This window comes from Trachurus trachurus (genome assembly GCF_905171665.1).
Source record: "Trachurus trachurus genome assembly, chromosome: 8".
Lineage (NCBI taxonomy): Eukaryota > Metazoa > Chordata > Actinopteri > Carangiformes > Carangidae > Trachurus > Trachurus trachurus.
Genome location: NC_139905.1, coordinates 31,075,693 through 31,099,376, shown reverse-complemented (window position 1 = coordinate 31,099,376; position 23,684 = coordinate 31,075,693). Strand labels below are relative to the sequence as shown.

Below are 23,684 nucleotides of genomic sequence, written 5' to 3'. Positions count from 1 at the left end.
TATAGATGCTACATTACAACTGGAGCTACAGTGACTCACACCATACTGAAACTAAACACATAAATGCAAAGACTCACCGTCACCTCACAGAACATTAGAATAGATTAGATTTCTTTATTTGTACCTGCAGGTAAATTTGGCTGGCAGTGAGAGACATTCATACAAAACAATACAAGAAATAAAAACAGTAAAATACCTACACAGTTGGTCATCATCCCCATCATACTGCAGGCTAAATGACCGGTGGCCAGTTCATTTTTGGTTTAAATTTAACCCAAAGATTCTAATATTAGATTTTATTATGGGATGTGGAGTCCTCAGCTGTAATTCCTTGACACTGTGTAAAGTATTATATCATTATATAGCTACATAACATTTGAACTTGGTGCGGGCCATCACATTCTGGATCCATCCATTTAGACTTGCACTTGACCTATTTAAACTTGCACTTGCACTTTAGAAACTGGCACTTTATACCAGGCACTTTATGTATAGGTATGAATGTGTATATGATTGTGAACCACTGTATAATTCTTGTGTATTTCTGTCTGTTTGTGTGTTACCTGCCAAGGGACTACGGATGCAAATTAGCAAGTCGCTAACTCTGACGCATTTACATTTGTGCACACGTACGGATGTTCATTAATGTGTATTGTCCCTTTTAAATAAATAAATAAATGGGGATGTGGAGAAAAATGATATTGGAACATGATCCTAAAAATTAAAAAAAATATATATATATATGGAAAATAAATAAATAGCTGAATAGCATAGCTGAATTAAAAATACAGATAGAAATAAACCAGAGGACAGACACTTTAATACTTGGACAAATATATAGTTTAATGAACAGTGTCAGCGATGGTGAGCAGAGAAAATGACAACTTGTGTCAATAACATCTGATGTAAACAAAATAATTAGTTTGTCTTTGGCTTTTTTTTTCTTCATTTTTTTCCCAACTAAAATATGTTCATATCTGTTAAATTCACAAAATACCAATAAAATAGACAGTATGCTGTATTATTCTTAATCTGGCCACAAAACCCTGCATACAGTTTTAAGGTCCCTTTCACTATAAAGTGAATTATATGTACAAATATTAATTTACCTTCATGAGGGCATTTTAATTGATGTGCAACAGTAATATATCGCCTCTTACAGTTAGTTCCTTGTCATAAAGTATCATTACATTCATTTACAGTCTTTAAATAATCTTTACAAAACACATTAATGCCATTAAAGGACCCTGCAAACAGTCAGAACAACACAAACTTGATTAAACTGAGCAGTTCAGTGCACAAGTGATGTCACTTATAGTAACAATTTACAGGACACAGCCTTGTGTGTGTCTGTATTTTTTGGTAACATTATTTCAAATATATCTGGATATGATGGTAAAAAGAATTTTTATGCAGAACAAATAAATATTTTAAGTGAAGACTGGAAGATCCTACTCCACCATGATAAAAGTAGTGAAACACCAATAACTCCTTTAGTGTTTGATAACTGTCCAGTTCTATAGAGAAGCACAGACGGACTCTTGAGTCTTTACCTTTCACTTCTTGGACACTTGGAATAAACACCAGTGTAAGTATGGACTAACATCACTCTCCAACTGACCTTATTCATCACGTCACGCATAATGTAACAAAATGCCATTGCACAGAGAAACAAAGCCCTATTTCTGACTGGTTAATTACCTTGGAAAGCAGCGCACTATCATCCTCCCTTTAGCCTGTTACTATAAAAATAAACTAGAAATCCTAAAGTTGTTGACGAGTCTGGTCTGGGTCATTTCAGTATGGACCATTTGATCTGCTCCTTGGCCGACTGCAGAACCTGGAAACAGGCAAAACAAACAAAACATTTATACTGTGAAATATAACACACTGTAGCACAATGATAGAATAGCATGCACCTAAACCATAAATAAAACATCAGCAATATGCTTGTTGCATGTGTTGATCTGGATTGTCATGACCTTTAGAATTATCAGATGGAAACTCATTGATATTGAAGTATTGACACTGTTCAACCACTAGAGGTCAGAGCAGTCCTACAGGGTTAAATGGCCCCATGTGTGACCAGAGATATGAATTCACAGCATTCACTCTTATTTCTCCTCTATTTCTATGTGAAATAAATACATATATAAAATAACCTGTATCAAATACTGTAAAACAGATAAACTGATCACTATAATAAGGCAGCCAGTTTCCAATAACACACAGTCAGTCTTGTCAAGAACTAACTAAAGTTAGTATAAGCCCCAATAGTTATATTTTCATAGCATTTATTTCTTTTAGGCCAAACTAAATAATCATATTTCAAGCACATTTGTAGGAAAGAAGACATTTTGTATTTGTAGTATGCTCCTAACTTTTAACAATAACTTTCTTTCCACTATATCTATCTCTACAGTTGCTCACAGGTTTCAATAAAGTTTCAATAAACTTTTTTCAATAAAAGCTTCCCTTTTTTTAGAAGCAGGGGTAGAAGCAGAAGCAATCATCTCTCTCCTGTCAGTCTGAAACTAAAAAAACCCAGACTATTTAAGCTCTGAAGCTGTTGTTTCTCATTCAGACAGCAGGGGGCAGTGGGAACTCAGGTAACAATCACGGCAGAATGGAATCCTGGGATATGCAGTCATTTGGTGCTTCCTGTCGCTACCCGATCTGCGACGCTACCGGATCCGTGACAAAACTGGTCTGCGCATGCGCAGACCGGCCGCCATCTTGGACAGCTGCCTACGGCAACTCCACTTGGACAAACTTCATTTCGGCACTGCCCGATTTGCGTACATGCTTTAAGTTCTGTGAATTTAAAATACGGTACTGTGAAAATGATTATAAAATAAAATAAAATAAAATAAAAACCTGCGGAGGTCCGTCATAAGACAGCCGCGGCAGACTCGTTTATTCAGTGAGTGTTGTGGTAGTTGTGATTGTTTGTGGTTGTCATGGTAATGAGGCCGGCGAGAAAAGAGGACAGTAAACATTAAAAGTCCGCCTGTGTTCCTGTTTTCTGAGCATCAAGATCCAGACCACCACAACCAACCCTCAATTTACATTACTAATAAAGTATTTAAAAAAATAAATAAAAAGATAAACCGTCTCTGGCGACGCACATAGGGCAGTGATCCTAAGTCAATTCAACTAAGTTTGTCCAAGTGGAGTTGCCGTACGTGGCTGTCACGGATCCGGTAGCGTCGCGGATCGGGTAGCGACACTTCCATCTCTGTGCGTTTTGTTCGGTCAGCAGTATTATGGCCAGTTTTAGTCTGTCAACAACTCAATGAGTATAAAGTAACTACATTCTACCTATAATATATAATACATGTGTCATTTTGCATTTTACATTTACACCACTACTCCTCTGACACAATAGGGCTTTACAGACTTCATCGGCCATCTGTGGAAACACGAGGTATGTCTGTTGTACCTTATTATAGCTTTAATTTCTCAACGTGTCACAGCTTGAGGTTCTGACCTCCGTGTAAAACCTCAATACTCTGAACATTCTATGATTTTATTTGAAGTTTTGCGTCATTAAATGTAGACCTACGGGTGCATCTCCAGAAAGTAGAATCTGATGGAGGTCACAGTCTTCTCCATGATAGTGGAGCTACTGAAGAGACTATTTAAAGGCTCAGGTTTAGAGTTCATCAGATGATTACTGTAGAGTGTAACATCATTAGGTTACAATAGTGAACTTTTTCACTATATTCTAGTTGTTTTTATTTATTTAATGGGTTTTCATTGAGCCATAATCATTACGATTAAAAGAGATAAAGACATGAACTATGAACCTATATAATATATGAGTTTCACTATTTTAATTGAACTTCTACTTTATTGAGATGCACCTGTGCATATAGATATAGAAGAAATGCAGTTGAAGATATTAGTCCCACTAAAACAGATCTGTGGTATAGTCCACATGGAAAGAACTTATAGGTTTTAATATAGGTATGTGACATATACATAAAATTGGCCGTTTTCATACACAATATATCCTCATGAGGATATATGCACATACAATATGAAACCTATATGCAGTTTATCTGTGCATATATGTTGCATATATACAGCATATATGCACCATATATATATATATAGCATATATGCGTATATATGAAAACGGCCAATTTTATGTATGTCACATATTCAAACCTATATTAAAACCTATAGGTTCTTTCCGTGTGGGAGTGTAGGGCTGCAGTGAAGTTAGTGGAGACTTACGTTAGAGGTGAGGGCCAGTTTCTCTGTTATGTGCTGTGAGGGTTAAAGCAACAGATAAAAGAGGCTTAGAGGGTAAGTACACACACACACACATACTCACATACACACACGCATACATGCTCATTCCTTCCACAGACAGGAGCACAGTTGAAGAAAGAAGAGGTCTCAGTGATCAGTGCAGCAGGTTTGAAGAGAGCCACTGTGCTTTAGAGGATGTTAATCCAACAACAATCTGTTGACCCATCAATCCCATTCATTCACAGCTGAGCCTCTTAGTGCTGTACAGGGCTTTGGAGAGGAAGCCAGGCGTGTCGCTACCTGAACATGCGCTGTGAGCTAAAGCGTTAGCAATGCCACATTAAAGGGCTAATAAACACTCTGCTTTAGAGTTTGTGTGTTTCAATGTTGTCAGTGTTAATAAGAGAAATGCAGCCATAGCATGAACGCATATGAATCCCTGTCAGATTTTTTTTATTTATTAATATTCTATTTTCACTTTTAAACTTTTTTTTTTAATACAAAAAATAGAAGAAAAAAAAAAACCCTACAAAATGGGCATACAGCATCTGACATTGTTAAATGAAGTAATTGAAGTAAGAAAAAGAAAGACAGAGGCTATATGAGGATATACTGTATACAATAAACCAAGTAGTTCAGTGCCTTCTGTCTCATGATGTCAGATTTTTTTGTAGGTGAATGTATGTAGAGGTCTCTCTGCTTGACACTACAACATCTGATCTGTTGAAATGGCCCACAGTTACCTACAGACCATAATCTGACCTTTGCAGTGATGTGAATAAAAAGTAGTCACCTCTATGTTTGACTGTTGACTTGATCTAGCTACTCTACATCTCTGTGTTGTGGCTCGGGGTGGGGATCACTACAAGCCCTGCCATATGATATCACTGTGATACTTGTGTCTCGATATGACATTATTGTGACATCAAAAATACTGCAATATGCTGCAATGTATTGTGGTTTATTATATTTTTTCAACTGCAAATGATGTCTCAAAAAGAAAACGTAAGTAACATCTGTGTTTTCTAGTAAGATAAACTTCTTGGTCTGCTCACATTGATACAACATTACCATGCATGATATAGCTATACTTTTTTCCCCACCTCAGAGTTGTGCTACAGAGCCATGTTTAGGTCCACTACTTCCACCTCCTGAATCACTAACACCTAGTAATGGCTGTCTTCTTCTTTTTAATAACTGCCAACAATATAAAATATAGATCATATCATAAGATGAGATATTTCTTTTTTTTTTAATTGATCACAATTGACCTGTCTGTTGTAAGTCTTTTCAATTTAAATAGACTCCAGTTTGGCGGTGCAGTCAGTAAGTCGCCTTCCCAGGGTTTAAATCCCCGGGTTCCAAAGTCCTACTTGCAAACAATGTGACAATGCATGTCCATTTATTTTATAATATTCAGCTATTGTGTATAACTCAGACTTTAATTGCATTTATTATCCACAACATTGTTTTTGTAATTTATGTAAAATTGCTGCGGCAACATTTCAATTTCCCTTTAAAAAATACCCTGTCTACATGAAATACATCTGTAATAAGTTAAGTTAAAAGTTAAAGTTAAAGATACTTTATTAATCCTTTGCAGGAAATTACAATGTTACCAGAAGCGGAAGACAACACAAATAGATATACAAATATATACAATACAGTATATACAAATAGAACTGCAACTGGCTTGTGTGCGTGCGTTTGTGTGTGTGTGTGTGTAAGTTACCTGGGCCACACTCTGCTCAGACAGTGGGTTATCATCGGCCTGTAAGACACAACAACATCATTGGGTGTACAACAGAAGAATGCAAAAGCAGCGCAGCAAACATTTCACACACACACACACACACACACACACACACACACACACACACACACACACACACACACACACACACACACACACACACACACACACACACACACACACACACACACACACACACACATGCATGCACACACACAAACACACACACAACACTCTGGCAAATCAGTGCAAACACCAGTACATACAGGAAATCAGTTATATCGAAAGCGTGTTTGTTAACAGCTTGACCAATCACTGCTCATATTACAATCTTAAACCATGCCGGTGGTTCTAGGTAGTGTGTGTGTATGTGTGTGTGTGTGTGTGTGTGTGTGTGTCTGTCCGTCCACAGACTTACACAGATTTCAGAAACACTGAAAAAGAGATTTGGTTTTGAGGTGAGCCATGTGCTTTCTGTCAGATAGACAGTGAAACTATTGAACATCTTTTCTACTCTTGTCCAGTAGTCACACTATTTTGGAAAAATGTGTTTGATTGGTTAAAAAATGAAATAGAAAATGTCACACCCTTTAATAAAGAACACATCCTTTTTTTCCAAAGATGATGCCCCCTCAAAAATGTCAAATTTGTTAAATATAGTATTACTTTTGGGCAAATACCATACACTGTTGTAAATGGAAAAGTAAATCCCCGTCAATAATCTGTTTTAAAAATGAACTAAACAAATATTTTAGTTCCTTAAATTTACTGGCAGATGGAAATGAAAAAATTAATGGTATGATGGAAATTGCAATACGATGTAATTTGTTTATTTGTGAAGAGTCCCAATAAGTACAATGCCTTCAACTTGTGTTATATCTTTTTTTTTTTTTTTTAAATAGCTATTTACTTATTCAGTACTAAGCCTTAGATTTAAGTTTCTATTTTCATTGTAAGAAAAGTAATGTCTTTGGAAAAAAAGAATGCAACAGTTTCCTGTTTGAGAATGTATGTACATTTTGAACACAATAAAGTTTGAAAAAAAAAAAAAAAAAAAAAAACTTACACAGATTTCCTGTTTCATCCACTCATGATGAAACCTAATATCTGTGGTGTTTCGGATGTTTTCCCCTCTAGCACCACCAGGTGGTTCAAGTTTTCAAAGTCAGCCCAGTTCTTTCCACTCGCACTCTCTCACCATGCATTTACCTCATCTGTCTCGCCCGGCCCTCCTCGCTCCCTCCACTGCCTCTATCACTCTCTCATTCATTCTTTCATTCACTCTCTCCTCCTCCTCCTCTCTTCTCTGTCTCTCACCCTCTGTCTGTCTGTCTACAGCAGCTGGCTCCTGTCTGTCTGTCCCTCTAGGTTACCAGTGATGTAATCAAACAGGACAAAGCCATAGGCTGGCTCTGACATTAGCTGACACCAATCAGAAGAGGAGACACGGGGAAAGAGAGGAAGAGAGAGAGAGAAAGGTAAAGCAGGTAAGAGGAGGCAAGAAGCTGGTGAGAGAAGCTGAGAGAAGCTCCGACGTGAGTCTAGATGGAAATGTAGACTCAGGTGGAACAGCTGCTCTCATCTCTTAGGATACAACAACTGATTTTCTGTATTTGACTTTGCCACGATTGAAGTAAATGAACACACTCATATGATTGGCAGATATAACTGACTGTCATCATCTTACCCTGTAGCTGACCTTCTGTAGGACCTGCTGGGGGTCACTCTCCAGGATCACCCTGGCAACAGGAGGCAATGAGAGTTATTATTACCTGGGCATGTTATAGACTTAACCATTCATTCAACGACTTTGATTAATGATGAAAATAACTCCAAGTTTGCAGCCTTAGCTCATATCTTACAGCTTACATTGGCCAGTTTTAAAGGGATAGTTCAACATTTTTGGCAAATTGGCCCATTGCCATAATCCCTAAAGTCATAGCAGTAGGTTTGTTACCTTTAATTGTCGGTGCAAGTTGTTTTTAGAACGGCGGAGCAGAGCCGTGAGCTGCTCAGAGCTACGCTACGGAGGCTAATGGGATTTCTTGGTTTCTCTCATCAAACTCATCACATACACAATCCAACAACTCAAAAACACTCTCATGGACAAGTTGTGACCTGCACATTCACCACGCTATGAGATAATAACACAACGTTACCAGACAGAGTTGTTTTTGAGGGAAACCAAGTTCCATGAGCTTCCGTAGCGTAGCTCTGAGCAGCTCGCGGCTCTGTTCCGCCATTCTAAAAATAGCTTGCACGAACCTACCCCTAAAACTATAGGGATTATGGCAATGGGCCAATTTGCCAAAATGTTGAACTATCCTTTTAACAAACAGTAAATTGTGTGTGTGTCAACTGCAACTGCAAAATAAACAAGACAATCATTGTTCCATTCTGCTAATCAGCTATAAACCTTTTTTTTTTGTCTCTTACCCTCCGTCAATAATTTCATCCACTACCAGGAAGACTCCCTCCATGTTATCCAGTAAACACCTCCGCTCCACATTTTTCCTGCAAAGACACACACGACAATTGTCACATCGAGTACAGTCCCTCTGGATCCCATTAGACATCATCAGTTACAGTTAGACGTTTTGGGCCATGTGGTTGTTCACTGTTGTTGCATGTTTGTTGAGAAGGTTGATGATGTCACATCACTGCTTCAAGTTCAGGCCCAGAATCAGGAGCAGGAGCAGGTTTAACTGATGCATCATTTGGTTCACGCAAGCTGAATGAAATTGAATTCATCATATCTTCATCATATTATCATATGTTAGTGTTGTAGTACTCCAGACCGGTCTTGAGACCACATTTTCAAGGTCTTGGTCTTGTCTCGGTTTCGGTCAAGCTGGACTCTGGATTTTTTCTCAAGACCAGTCAAGTGACATGTTTCTTTAGTGGGCTCAAACCAATATTAACATGTTGAGGCTAGTGGAGCATTGCTGGGATTAGTAACTGTAATGTAATTACTGAATTTCAAATTGTAATCCCTTACCCCACTTACCCACTGGGACAATTAAAGTCATGAATAAGTGAATAAGTAAAGCACTACTGTTCCTTAAACACTACATCCATCTCACATGTTCATGTCAATGTTTAGGTTCATATTTCATATCTCATTTGCACAACATGATGTGGTTCCTGAAAATTAGTGGATAACACACAGTGTGGTAAATCACGCTGTGGTCGTTTAAAACAAATGAGCGGCTCCGCTGGTTTTATCATCTGGACATTTACACACCACACAAGGCAACTTAGAATAGTCTGTCATCTTTCGTACTGAATAATAATATAATCTCTCAGTTGTCTCTATTGCTCACACTGCATTACTACTGCATCGGTTCCCATGGCAACCACATCATGGCCGGTAATGTTGCAGTCAACAGCGAGAGATCCGAGTGTTGAATTTTACATCAGTTTCAACATGGAGACTCATTATCTCTCTGAGAGGCTGCTGGGGTGGAGGAGAGTGTGTGTGTGTGTGTGTGTGTGTGTGTGTGTGTGTGTGTGTGTGTGTTGGTGCTGAGGCTGCACTGAGCAGGACAAAAGCCCCGGTATCAGAGTGACGCACGTGGACACACAAGCACCGTTCCCATTTCAGTTCACTTCATTGAGAAGCAGAGTGGAGAGCAGGTTTAGGTTGGGTCTGTTCTACTTTTTGTCTTCTTTTGTGTTTTTAGAACTAAAGTTATTATGTATCATGTGATCAATTCATGCTTTTACCAACTTTTCTTTTTTTTTTTCGGCCTGATGGGAGACATAGCCTACCTGAGGATCTGACTGAGGGAGTCAAACAGGCAGTTCAGTACTGACATCAGCATCAGCTACAGAGAGACAGAGAGAGAGAAACACAACAGGAAATAAGATGACATATTTGAGACGAAAACAGTTTAATTTAAACTTGCACCTGCACAGAAGTAATACAATATTACTATAAATGTATACGTACAAGTATCAAGAGTATACACATCATCTGGATATATGAAATGTATGAAAAACAGCTACAATATATTCAATATATGAACATATGCATATATGAAAACAGTTTATTTTTATTTATTTAAACAGCAAGAGAACATTTCTATATATTTAAGTCTTATAAAATCTTATTCATTTTAATGTCTAACCTCCCATTCTGGGAATTGGTCTCTAATGGACCCTATTGTAAATAATGTCAACTTATATTGACTGGCTTTGTGATGGATATATAAATTACATAATAAAAAATATCTAGGATTTAAACATTCATACATTCACAAACATATTTGTATGGGCTACATAAATCTGTCATGACACTGACACATTATTTATTTTGTAAAGTTTGTTAATTCTTATGATCATGTCCATATGTTCATGAATAACAACACTATACTGCAGCTACAGGTTAGTATACATAGATTCCAGCTGGATTAGTAAATACATTTTGGTGGCTTTTCCTTCCTGTGTTGGATGTCTCTGTAGCTAAAAGGTAGATTTGAATATCTGATGAAACCAGAGGAAAACAAAGCTCCATCCCGCAAAAAGAAACTTCCTTCTGTCTCGTACCTATTGCTTATGCTGTAAAACCTCACTGGTGTGCCTGTCTGTCTCTGCAGAGTTACTGTTCAAGCACTTTGGAGTTTTCTCATCTTGTCATCATCTTGTAACTTTGTTACTCATGTAAAACGAGCCAAATGCCTCATTATTTAAACAATGATGAAGATAAAAAAAGAAAAAAACACACCCATAAATGGTAAAATGTGTGCGTGGAGCTGCACAACAAACATAATATAGTTAGTTGAAGAGGGAGGCAGACCTGCAACTCCCTAAACTCTAATATGAGTGTGTAACATAACTGTACAAAAGTGTACAAGAAGAAGAACCACACCTGATGCACAGTGACACAGCAACATGATCAACACAAAATCCACAAGAGAAAACATCAAACTCCAAGTTTATTGAGTCAGTTTTATTATTATAATGGAATACTGACTTCACAGAGTCAATCAAGAAAAACATCTACTTAATGCAGTAACATGGAACCACTTCATGTAAGATTTTTAACTAAATCTTGAGTTTTATTTTTTGGAGTGCAGAGGGCGCTCCTCTGTAGCGGGCCATGACACTCCAATTCTGCAACTCAAATCAACATAAATGTATTATTTATAAGTACAGACAAAATGCATTGTTTCCATCTTACCTCATTCTCCTGTGCACTTCCTACAACATAGAAGAAGAGGTCTATGCTGCCCTTGTAGACAATGGTCATCCCCTCCAGGAAAGCAATCTCATCTAGAATGAGGGGAGGAGAGAGTCAGGTTAGAGGTGAAAGGAGTTAGGATTACACTTTACACACCTGAGGGTATACTGGCATGAATTTAGCCTGAGCTGACCTATTTATTGTTATCTGCAACGATATAGGAGGTACCAACTGGGCGTGAGCTGGAAATCAAACATGGATGCAGAGATTTGCCCTTAAAGGGATGGTTCACCCAAAATTCAAATTTCACTCATTATCTACTCACCCTCATGTCGACTAAGAGCTGTGAGAATTTTCAGAGTCCTCCGTCCCTTCTCTGAGCTAGGGGGGGTCCGCGCATTTGTCCATATAATGGTTGTCAATGGATACCAACTTTCTTCGTCCAAATAGACACACCAAAAAACATCCAAATACCTCCATACTGCTCGTCTGTAATGTCCCTCTTGTATTGAAGCCCCGACATGAGAAATTGTTCCGCCGACACAGGAAGAGCAGTGAACCGAGACACTGGGAGCTTCCGCTACAAACAAGCTTAAAATATAGACTTATTTAATTTTTTTCGGAACAATTTCTCATGTCGGGGCTTCAATACTAGAGGGACATTACACATGAGCGGTATGGAGGTATTTGGATGTTTTTTGGTGTGTCTTTTTGGACGAAGAAAGTTGATATCCATTGACAACCATTATATGGACAAATACTGCTGCGCGGACCCCCCCGTAACTCAGAGAAGGGACGGAGGACTCACAGAATTCTCACAGCTCTTAGTTGACATGAGGGTGAGTGAAATTTGAATTTTGGGTGAACTATCCCTTTAACCTCATCCCTATAGTTATTATTAAAAACAAAACAAAAGACTGAAACACTTCATGAAGTATTTGGTAGAAATATTACAACGAACCTCAAATCAACTAAATGTATTACAGTAAGGTGGTTAAAGCCCGACCCCCAACAGACGATATGTGGACTGAAAAAATAAATGAAATATATCAAATGGAACAGATGAAATACTCCCTAAGACTTCAAAAGACATGGGTATACTGTTACAGTGAGAAGCCCTATATACATTTTGAATCCAATCTATATGATTAATCTGATACGTTTTATTCTATTTTGTTTTATTTTTATTTTATCTTTCTGTTATTATAGTCTCTGTTTCCTTTTTTGTGTCATCATTGTTTTCATGTCCATATAAGCACTACACTGTATTGAGAATTTGAGAAAACAGCAGATAATATGATGAATGTGATTCTGTGTGTATGATTTTGAATGAAACTGAAAAAAAAAGGACAAAGACAACCAAGTGTGTTATAATTCAAGGGACCATGTGCAGAGTATCTACAGTGTGCATGCATGAAATAGCTGACAATCTACCACATGTCTGGAATGCATCCTCTCCTCTCACTATAAATGAACACAACGCCTCTGTATCGCCGTCAGCTGTCTGTCTACATGTGTTTGCAAGCAAGTATAACTGACGCTGGTGAAAGACAAGCTTCTCCTCAGCTGGAGATAGAAGAGAGAGGAAGGCAACGTGAAAGAAAAGAATGATAAAGGAGAGAGGGAAGGAGACAGAGAAGAATCAGGGAGTGGAGAAATGCATTAAGTAACAGAGGAGTTGGACAAAGAGAGGATGAGGTGGGAGAGAATGAGATAGGGAGGGGGGTATCTAATGTAAAAGATCCAAGTGTGGAAGAATGGGGAGAAGGAAGAGGAGAACAGAGGAATGAAGGAGGAGTTTCAGACAAAAGGAGGAATACACTGACTGGGTGATAAAGAGGCCGGGGCTGCACGGGGCTCAGGTATCGGCTGTGAGAAACTCCCACTTCCCCTGGAAATGAAACTTCTTCTGCAGCACCGCAAAACACATGAGAGGCAGTCTGCTTTCTCTGGGCAGCCACATCAAAGTGGTATTAGGGATAGTTCACCCAAAATTCAAATTTCACTCATTATCTACTCACCCTCATGTCGACTAAGAGCTGTGAGAATTTTCAGAGTCCTCCGTGGCTTCTCTGAGTTATGGGGGGGTCCGCGCAGCAGTATTTGTCCATATAATGGTTGTCAATGGATACCAACCTTCTTCGTCCAAAAAGACACACCAAAAAACATCAAAATACCTCCATACTGCTCGTCTGTAATGTCCCTCTTGTATTGAAGCCCCGACATGAGAAATTGTTCCGCCGGTCAGTGCAAATCACGTGAGATTTGCGCTGACACAGGAAGAGCAATGAACCAAGACACTGGGAGCTTCCGCTACAAACAAGCTTAAAATAGAGACTTATTTAATTTTTTCGGAACAATTTCTCATGTCGGGGCTTCAATACAAGAGGGACATTACAGACGAGCAGTATGGAGGTATTTGGATGTTTTTTGGTGTGTCTTTTTGGACGAAGAAAGTTGGTATCCATTCACAACCATTATATGGACAAATACTGCTGCGCGGACCCCCCCGTAACTCAGAGAAGGAACGGAGGACTCTGAAAATTCTCACAGCCCTTAGTCGACATGAGGGTGAGTAGATAATGAGTGAAATTTGAATTTTGGGTGAACTATCCCTTTAAACGTTATGTAAAGAAAAGTTATGAAGTTATTCTAAATGATCCCATTTCTATACACACCACCATCGTGAATCGGAGATGACCAAATATGGTTCAGCTCTTTGGTGGAGAACAGGCTGATGTGAGAAGTGCTCCAGGCCAGTATCATGTTTTTAGGTGTATAGTTTTTAGACGCTACAAAGCTGGATTGCTTAAGAGACGACACTGGAGACCTGTGTGAGTGCGAGTGTAGAGGACAATGGACAGGCAGAGAGAGAGGACACACAGCGGAGAGGAGAGCAGCTTACTGTCTGCTTTGTGCGTCTTGTTGAAAACATTCCTCTCAAAGTTCTTCTGCTCCTTCATGGAGGGGTACAACTCGGGGTCGTAGTACTGAAACAGAAGCACACATGAAAGAGCAGCGCGTTAACTGGCTGTTTCATTCCTGCACGCATCACAATGGATGATGCAGCAGGAGGTGTGACCACGGCTGTGTTCAGACATGTTGCTTTGTTCCGATTCAGGGGCCTAAAACGATACAATTGTTGCATTTTTCTTTTGGGTTGTTGGTGTTCACATGGGAACAGTCCCAAGCGGTCCAAATGCCGTGCGAGAAGCAACTGTTCTCTCATTGGTCAGAAATCTTACCCAGAAGAAGGAGGAGTTTACCTGGGAAAAACAACAACCATGGAACATCAGCAGCGGGTATGTGTGTGTGGCTAGGTGCACTTGTTAAAGGGATAGTTCAACATTTTGGCAAATTGGCCCATTGCCATAATCCCTATAGTCATAGCAGTAGGTTTGTTACCTTTAATTGTCGGTGCAAGCTGTTTTTAGAACGGCGGAGCAGAGCCGTGAGCTGCTCAGAGCTACGCTACGGAGGCTAATGGTACTTCTTGGTTTCCCTCATCAAACTCATCAAATACACAATCCAACAACTCCACAACGCTCTGGTGGACAAGTTGTGACCTGCACATTCACCACGCTATGAGATAATAACACAACGTTACCACACAGAGTTGTTTTAGAGGCAAATTCCGAGAGAGAGAAAAACTGTCCCTGAAGGCAACGCGCATCAGCGGTTTTGCATGAATTTGCCTCTAAAACAACTCTGTCTGGTAACGTTGTGTTAAAAAAAAAGCTTTGCAATTCATGAGAGACTTTGAATGCATTTGTTTGCATATAAGAAAACTCACAAAGCTAAAGTCATTTTTTATACTTGTCCGTGACCTGGTGCGCCTGCACACTTGAACTTTCTACAGTGCTTGCACCGACAATTAAAGGAGCATTATCGCAAATCCAAATTCTTAATTCGGCCACTAGATGGAGCCAGGCGGAGCTTATCAGATATAAACAAGTGGGCAGCTGTCAGAGAGAGAGAGAGCAGCCTCGTTTATGACGTTATTATTACGTTGTAATTCTCCATGGATCTTATGATCTTTTAAATTCTATTATTTATTTTTTACCTAGTCAAGCTTCTGTCCTTTTTTACCTTATAATAATAATGCCGACTGCTATGGTTCTGATGTTGTGCAATGCTGCTTTGTCTGTATGTCTATTGTCTGTATGTCTGTCACTGTACTTATTGTATTGTTGCTACATGGCTATGCACTTTTGCCCAAGACAAATTTCCCCTTTGGGGGACAATAAAGATGATCTAATCTAAAAAAAAAGAAAAAAAAAAGAAATCGCTCTAGGGCTTGAATGGAAGCGACCCAGATCCTGGCCCGTTTGTTTGATTCTGCATCCGATTCGCGCTTACTATGTTCACATAATGGCCAAACGAATCAAACGAATTGGGGTAAAACTGCTCCAAACAAGCCAGGTCTGAATTCACCCTAGCAATCCCTTTAATGCAGGAAGAGATGATATCATATTTCATAGCAACAGACCCTTTTTTTATACTATTGATGTTTGGCATCAGTAATACCCACTCAGTAATTAGTAAGTAAGCAGATTTCCTTCTGCCACTCCTACCATAGATTGAGCTTGCCCTCACATGCACATGAACTGATGCGGTGTGTGATCCAGTGTTCCTGCTTGTGATCTGATCAGTTTGCTGTTCACATTTGTCTCAAAAGAGAAAAGTATTAAGTCTTAAGTATAATTGACTCAAGTGATGCCACTTCACTAAACATTAGTTGAAGCCAAAACCTCCAAAGCCACAGTGGCCGACCAGAAATGTCAGTTCCTCCAATGGCCACTAGAGGACCAATGCCCCTGCTCAGCAACTATACTGGGGATTTTTTTTTTTTTTTTTTGCAATTTCTATGTAACTCACCAATTCAAATGTTATTAAGGCTTAAAGTTCTGCATAGTTGAGGCCGTAGCTGCTCTGAGAAGGTGAACATGGTTGATGCTGAGGCCCCATTTACACATAGGAAAAACGGCGGCATTTCCATTTTGACCTTTCTTTTACACGAAAACAGAGCTTCAAGTCACCAAAAACGAGTAGGCTATATCTGAAAAGTCCGGCCAAGAGGAGATTTGGAAAAACTCAGTTTTGACGTTTGCATGTTGACAGGAGGAAACAGAGGCTTCAGACCGTCACAGAATGAGACAGACAATGCAGTAGGGCTGACCCAAAAAAATCGAAGCTTCGAAGCTTCGTTCGTTGCCATGGTAATCGATCATGAAATCCGTGATCGATTGTTTTTTTTTTCTTCCTTTTTTCCTTTTTGACACCGGCATCGGCAATTGTTACATTAAAATGAGTAGGGCACTTGGCATCCTGGAAACCTGCCTGGTTTTGGAGATATGCAGTGTTTGTTTGCCATTACTTTCATTATTTCCGCTACGATCGCAACCCCCCCCCCCCCCCCCCCCCGGTCGGACGTGCCGATCGCGCACCCCACCGGCCATCGAAGCTTCGATTAAAATCGATTCTATGTCCACAATTATCAAAATATGATAATCGGGTCAGCCCTACAATGCATCAGCGTCATGTGTGCAACTCGTGTCATTTGTTGTTGTTGTGTCTTTTCCAGGATTCTGATTGGCTAGCATGGCTTTATGCTTTTTGTTACACTGCCATATAGGTTTTGGCATGGTCATAGTAGCTCTTTACGCCGTATTTATGCGGTTTCGTGTGAAGTTTTAGCTGCTAATGGCACAATACACCAACTGATTGCTGTCCATTCTGCAAACATTTCATATAGTGTCACATTAAAATAATTTATTTGATGAAGGGAGAAGGGGTCACAGACAACTCATATTTGGTAACCTTTGGCTTCTTGTTTTGTTTTACCTGTTTTACATTTTGAAATCCCAGTGGAGAAAAATCTTTTAGTGTAACTGGGGAGTATTTATATCGAGTAATTTGTGGTTTTGACATAAGCAAAATGTAAATAAAGGACAGTAATTACATAACTCAAACTAGTCAGAACATTCATTTTCACATGAGATGAAACTTTAGTTATAGTATAGTATTCATTATAGTATTCAATCAACCAAAAATATTGTTAATACTGGAATATAATTTCACATTGGAAAAAAAAAAAAAAAAAAACTATATCAAATGAAATGGTTCCTTCCAGCCAGGATCCAGAATCTACCTACATTTTGGTAATTAGCAGCTAATGAGCTATAGCATGTAAGATGGCCTTCACCTTACCTTTGACAGAAGTCTGTTGCCATCATTATCAAGGATGAAAACAGCTTTCACTGTGTAGAGGGAAGGTTCCTGCAACAATAAGCAGAAAGAACATGTTAAATATTTCAGTTTTGCTGAGTCACCTCAGAGGGGCTTCTGGGACATGATGCCATGCTCCATCCCTCTCTCACCTGACCCGTGTGTTGTATCAACCTTTATTATCCAGATAAACATTCTGTTTACATTTCACATCAGAACACACATGTAGCCCGGTCGGCCCGGCGTAACACCAGACACTAGACACTGTTTCACTTCACATGCTTCACTCCTGCTTTTTCGTTCATCTCTTCCAGATGTGGAAATGACCGAAGATATTTTCCATTCTCCATGCACACGCTCCACTCATCCTTTCCTCCATCCATCCTTCTATCTGTCCGTCCTTACGGAGAGTTTTCAGACCCGGGACAAAGTTCTGTTATGCACTGACTAGCATAGATTCACAGTCAGAGTGTATCACAGAACTTAGACCAGGAACTCAGAGCGTCCGCTTTCCACCATCACCTGGGTCGTTAAAGCCTCTAATGACGCAGGAGGAAAAGATTCAACACAGTCACCAAGGGTCGGTTATCCTCTGAGGAGCCTGACTATCTGTAAATCCTTCCAACATATTAAAAGTCATCTTAATCTGGACCACTTGGGGACAGGACATGTCCTCAGACTGAAGCGGACACACCTGTGATTCTGTTTGTCACCCTGCTGTCATGTGTAATATAAAAACAAGTGGTGTTGGTTGGTTGGTATTCATGCTGGTGGACATCTGGCTGCACCGGTTATTTTAAAATCCAAGTTTGTGTCACTCTTTAGTTCTAAACACATTGTAACTTTCTTACAACATGAAGGAAATCTGTCGGTATCTGCAGATGTGATAAATTCATTTTATTGTCAGCACGGTGTCATGATTTAAATGTATGTTCATAGTACTTAATCAAATCCAACATTTAATTTTGTTTAAATTGATTAATTGAAGGTGTCCTGTGGAGTTTTTTTTAACCACTGGCAGCACTGTGGTTATTTACAAGTCTCTGTTTCATTTGTATATTAGAGGCACATGCACATGTTCACAAGCATGTAATATGAGTGATGTCATAAACATTCCTTCACACTTTCCTGCTGATCCAAGGCGGATAGTGGCGACACGCCAAAAAAGGCGGTGAAGAAGGAAGACTGCAAACTAACCCACATGGATTTCAGTGATAAACTCATATTAAAGAAAAAAAAAAGCTTTGCAATTCATTAGAGACTTTGAATGCATTTGTTTGCATACAAGAAAACTCACAAAGCTAAAGTCATTTTTTATACTTGTCCGTGACCTGGTGCGCCTGCACACTTGAACTTTCTACAGTGTTTCAATCAAGTCAGGCGTTTCATTCTTGACTATGCAATGGTTTGGATATAATGTTTTGGATATATATCACAACACTCTGTGGTGCAACCTGTGCACATATTGTTCCCTGCTGCTAATCACCTCATAGACAATTAGATAAGGGTCTTTGTCTTTCTGTTTTATTGTCTGATCACTGTTCATGTCCCTATGTCACATGTGAATGGAAAGGGATCAGGCCTCAGTTTCGTTTCAACATAATGAAAGATTTTCTCTGTGCATTTGTATAAGTAGGTCATGGATTCAGACAAAACCATAGACCGATATAAAAGTCTGGAGACTTTTTTTTTTCTCCCTCTGACTAAAAAAAAACATAAAAGATTACAGCCTCTTGCTGCCTGGACCTGGCAGTTTTTCCTCTTAACTGCCATTTTCATTTACTTTTAAATTTGAACCACATTACAGACAAAACATACAAACAGAACATTCTAGGCTTTTAGCAGATGCTATAATACAGAGTTGCTCTAACAATTACCTTTGTAAAGCATATTACACAATGTAAAAAAGACTTTAAGACATTTTTTTTTATTTCCATCATGCTTGGCTGCACAGAGCCAGATCACTAACAGCTGTGTTTAAAGGAGCCTGTATACTAGAGAAAACCCTTAATTTCCACAATTACCAGGTTTTCTGATCTCTTCAAAACAAATGAAAGTCTAAATTTGGCACATGCTTGGATGCAGCAAGAAATACAACCAAAAGGATTCATTATTCTTCTAGAGTGAACGTATCATGGAGGAAAACATCTCGAAGGAAGAGTTTGACATTTTGGAAAATGTGCTAATTAGTGAGCTTTAAAAGGCACTGGTATTTAGTAACACTGAGACACATGCAGGCTGGCTCCCACTGTTTCCACTTGTCCTGCTAAGCTAGGCTAACAAGCTGCTGGGCAAAAATGAACTGTGTCAATCTGCTTTTTTGATAGTTCTAACATGGCTTTGACTCCCTGTGGCCCCTAAAGATAGAGTATATAGAGATACCACATACTAAATACATCACATTTGGAACAACTGCTACATTAGTGGTGCTAAATAACTGTAAGGTAAGTGATTGGCTCAATTTGGATAAGCACCAACTGCTCAAGTCCATCAGACAAAATGTGAATTTGTCATCTATTATGATACTAACTGAAACCCTTTTCGACAGAGGGAAATTCTTTTGTCTCATCAACCATTTGCAGAAAATTAAAAAGCCTGATGGCTGTAGATACAGAGGATCTTCTATATCTCTATACTGCAGCGAAGAGAGAGGAGCTACCAGACTTTGGTGCTACCAGTGGAAGCACATGTTCTATAAAAGTCGCTACATTAGGTTACACTATAGACTGCACTAGGTTAGCTTTGGGTAGGCTATGCTAGGCTAGTTTAGGTTAGGGCCGGGGTTGCAGGCTTTTGTAATGAAGTTCAAACACCTGTTGTTCATGAGATCCACCAATCAGCCACAACATTAAAACAAGTGACTGGTTTTAACATTGCAGCTATATATTATATCCAAGGCCTGTTTCGGGTTAATTCTGCATAATTAAAGGGACAATGAGAAGTTTTGGAAAAGCGAAGTGTTTTCACACTACATTTATGAGCCTCCGCGCACCGTGAAATTCTTTGACCGATGCAAGACAGACTCATGTTTTCATTCATCAAGAATTAAAGTCAGAGGTTGGAAGACGATCACATACCGTCGTAGTTCCCACCATAAACGGCGATTCGGCGGCGTTATTCTCATGACTCGCCACGAAACCGAAAGTAAAAAACGCTGGTCGGCTCGACCAGCATTTCCATCACCACTAATAATAACAAAATAACGATAGAGACAAAATGATACATTTATCGAAAATGGGCCCATTAACAAGTGTGGGTAGCGTAGATTCATCCACATTAATATGAGACTTTTTTATAACCAAATAGAAACTCCTCGTCGTCCCTTTAATTTGCTTTTTTAAAAACTATTTTCAACAGTTTCATGGCTTGACACAAATAATACAGAGATCAGTCATAACACGGTTAAGGAAGCTAATGTTTAATTTTATGTGTTGACTGGATGTGTCTGAAAACACCATAATGGGCCATCAGCTCACATCCAGGCTTCAAATACACCGGCATGTTTGACCCTTTTTTAAGCAAAGGCTGTCTCATGTGCTTCATTTATATAGGATGTATGGAATATGTATATGAAATGTGTTTTAATGGCAATGGTAACTTATGGTACTGCACAATGTACTTCCTCCCTTCTTTATGTCTTTACATTTTCTTAATTATCATATGGACTATGTGTCTGAAATAAAGAATTATATATTAAAATCAGTTTTCCACCAAGGTTGAGACAAAGCGGTTAGGGAATGACTTTAGTCAGTTACAAAAGGTGCTACAGAGTTGTACCATGGAAAATACTGTATAGCAACAGCTTTTTGAGCTATTATTAAAGGGACTGTGTCTATTCTGCTTCACACTTTTGGACTTTCCTGTATGAAATCTGTTCCATGTGAGTCCCCCAGTTGAAATGGAGCAGCGCTACTATGTGATATCAGTGTTTTAAGTTGCTAGGTCAAAGATGTGAATAAGTGAACCAAAAAAAAAGAGGAAAGAAATCAAATGTTATTAGATTTCCCATGCTCTGGCGTGGCTAGAGACACTGATGCAGAGAGAGGGAGGAAGGACAGAGAGAGAGATGGGGTGAGACAGCTGAGAGGAGTGAAGCAAGGAGACAGAAAAGACAGAAGGAAACTAAGACAAGAAGATCTGAGCTCACCTGTTTCAATAAAAGCAGATCAAACACAATAAAAGCACAGATGATGTATTAAACTGAAAGTATCACAAGTTTAAGTTCTAACTCATCACGCTGACTGGCTCCTTTATTCATTAACATGTCAGCAGATTCCTGGAGTGGAGCCATAGTGTTTTTCTTTTTTTAGGTTAATCATAATAAGCTATCAGGTTCATAGTCTGCTAGAGAAGTATGTTTACTCTTATACACTGTTGATGCATCAGTATTACCAACCTGACTTTTACCTTTGACACTTTCAGTTCATTGGTTGAAAATATTTTTAATTCAGAACAGAGTACTTTCACAGGTGCTACAGAACTTTTAATTTAAGTAAATCAATAGTCCCTGCACCTCTAAATCTGCTGAACGTTTCCCTGAAGGCAAGAGAGGAATTCTTCAAGTATAAGGCACCTCTCTGAGTAATTGGGCTTTAGAATAAATGGGACTTTGCAGTTATACTTTCCCAACAACTTGTGAAACTGAGAAAAAGAACGAAACAGAAAGATCTTTAAACAGGAAACGGACAGATATGAGAAAGGATAGAGCAGGGGTTAAAGAGTGAGGGGGTGAGAGACAGGCTGGAGAAACGGTGCGCGAGGCAAACGAAAAGAGAGAGAGAGAGAGGGAGAGAGAGAGAGAACAGTGGACGTGGCACGTACTCTGCTCTACACGTCAACCGATCTGTGCACATATGCTGCACACAGGCAGACATTTAAACAGCCGGATCTGCTCTCAACTATCCAACTCCAGCACACACACATACACATACACATACACACATACACACACTCTACATGTGTCACACAAACACACACACACTTGATCGCGTCTCTACAAGTGATTCCAGGCTGCAGGAAGCCCCGAGCTTTGCCTTCTTTTCCCTTTTTTCCTCCTCCTCTGTCCTGTTGAGTGTCAGCTCTGCACGGGGCTGAGTGAGGAGCAGCGTGGATCAGCTGGAGATATGTTGCCTATATATTGTCATGGAGTTAAGTTAACAGCCTGATAAGTTGTCGCATTGTAAACAGCACTGACCGTCTGTACTATTTTTACAGTGACAGCAGGACGCAGAGAGAAAAGTGTTTCAGATTCAGACTGCTGCTGCTGCTGCACGAGAGAGACAGTGATCAGATCAGATCAGGCCTGGGCGTCTACACTATAATAACCTGATCCAGATCCGGATCACACTCACACATGAACGCACCGACGTAGGAATAAAAACCTGTTTGTGTTTAATGAACGGACTGCAGCCTCCCTCTCCCTCTCCCCCCTCCTCTCCCCTCCCCTCGTCCCCACCGAAACTGCCATAATGCAACAAATGTCTCGCACCATGATGGAAACAGTAAGAAATGAAGCGCACTCACACAGCCCGGCGGTGGGCTACGACCCCCCCTCCACCCCGAGATCCACTCCCCGAGACCCGCCGAGCCGAGAGAGACTCACCAGAGACGAGGAGTCCATCGCTGCCGCCGTGCTCGCTCGGTGTGTTGACGTGGACAGCTCTGAGCTGTCACACCGAGATCACTGCTGCTGGCTTTTTTTTTTTTTTTTTTTCTTAACGGAGCCGCGCGCCCGCTCCCATAGCAGCCAACCGGAGAGAACCACAGTCAGTCAGGCAGCCGGGCGCGCTCCCGACAGCGTTCGTTGCTCTTTGGCTTTTCATAATAAAAGTCAGTGCTCTTTTAAAAAGGCCAATTTACATTGAACAGAGGCCTATTTATATATAATAATAAAAATAAATGAATGAATGAATGAATTAATAAAATAATAGTAACTTAATTTAAGCACCTTTAGAAAGGTGCTTGAAAAATAACACAGTATAAGATACAAGTCACAAGTAGCCCACCACTAAACCTTAAGAGATGATCTATTTTTGCTAGGGTATTTTGTTAGGGTATCATCATTTTAATAGAAGTTTTTATCTTTCTTTTTCCTAACCTTTGTGTATATCAGGCTTAGATGTCATAATATTAAAGCAGAAGTAAGCGATCCGGTGGTTTTGGCTAACTTCTTGTCAGCAGATGGAGTTAGCAGTCCCCGCCCTCGTCCCTACGTCACCACATTCACGCGCATCCCTTGGCTGCACACACAGAGAGGACCGC

General features: G+C 39.7%; 1 protein-coding gene across 3 annotated transcripts; it reads right to left on the bottom strand.

Moving 5' to 3' along the window:
• Positions 1 to 817: 817 nt before the first annotated feature.
• On the bottom strand, positions 818 to 23,151 carry copz2 (COPI coat complex subunit zeta 2). 3 transcript variants are annotated; one of them, XR_014595588.1, is made up of 10 exons: positions 23,026 to 23,151; positions 17,406 to 17,474; positions 14,101 to 14,185; positions 11,196 to 11,287; positions 9,785 to 9,840; positions 8,450 to 8,527; positions 7,701 to 7,752; positions 7,331 to 7,435; positions 5,993 to 6,031; positions 818 to 1,840 (listed from the first exon to the last, which is right to left on the bottom strand). XR_014595588.1 is itself a non-coding variant. In XM_083977938.1 (10 exons), the coding sequence occupies exons 1-10, from the start codon at positions 23,041 to 23,043 to the stop codon at positions 1,793 to 1,795; spliced, it is 570 nt and encodes a 189-aa protein (XP_083834064.1). In that variant the 5' UTR covers positions 23,044 to 23,058; the 3' UTR covers positions 818 to 1,792. The 3 variants fall into 3 exon arrangements, 2 of the variants coding, with proteins under 2 accessions (XP_083834064.1, XP_083834063.1); XM_083977938.1 differs by lacking the exon at positions 7,331 to 7,435 and adding an exon at positions 4,243 to 4,275 and having other exon boundaries at positions 23,026 to 23,058; XM_083977937.1 differs by lacking the exon at positions 7,331 to 7,435.
• Between the last annotated feature and the right edge of the window lie 533 nt (positions 23,152 to 23,684).

Excerpts from the sequence above, each read along its gene's own strand:
- copz2 (XM_083977938.1), bottom strand. Across the intron at positions 14,186-17,405 it reads GCAACAGACTTCTGTCAAAG|TACTACGACCCCGAGTTGTA; the intron begins GTAAGGTGAAGG and ends CTTCTGTTTCAG. Across the intron at positions 11,288-14,100 it reads CAAGACGCACAAAGCAGACA|ATGAGATTGCTTTCCTGGAG; the intron begins GTAAGCTGCTCT and ends CCCTCATTCTAG.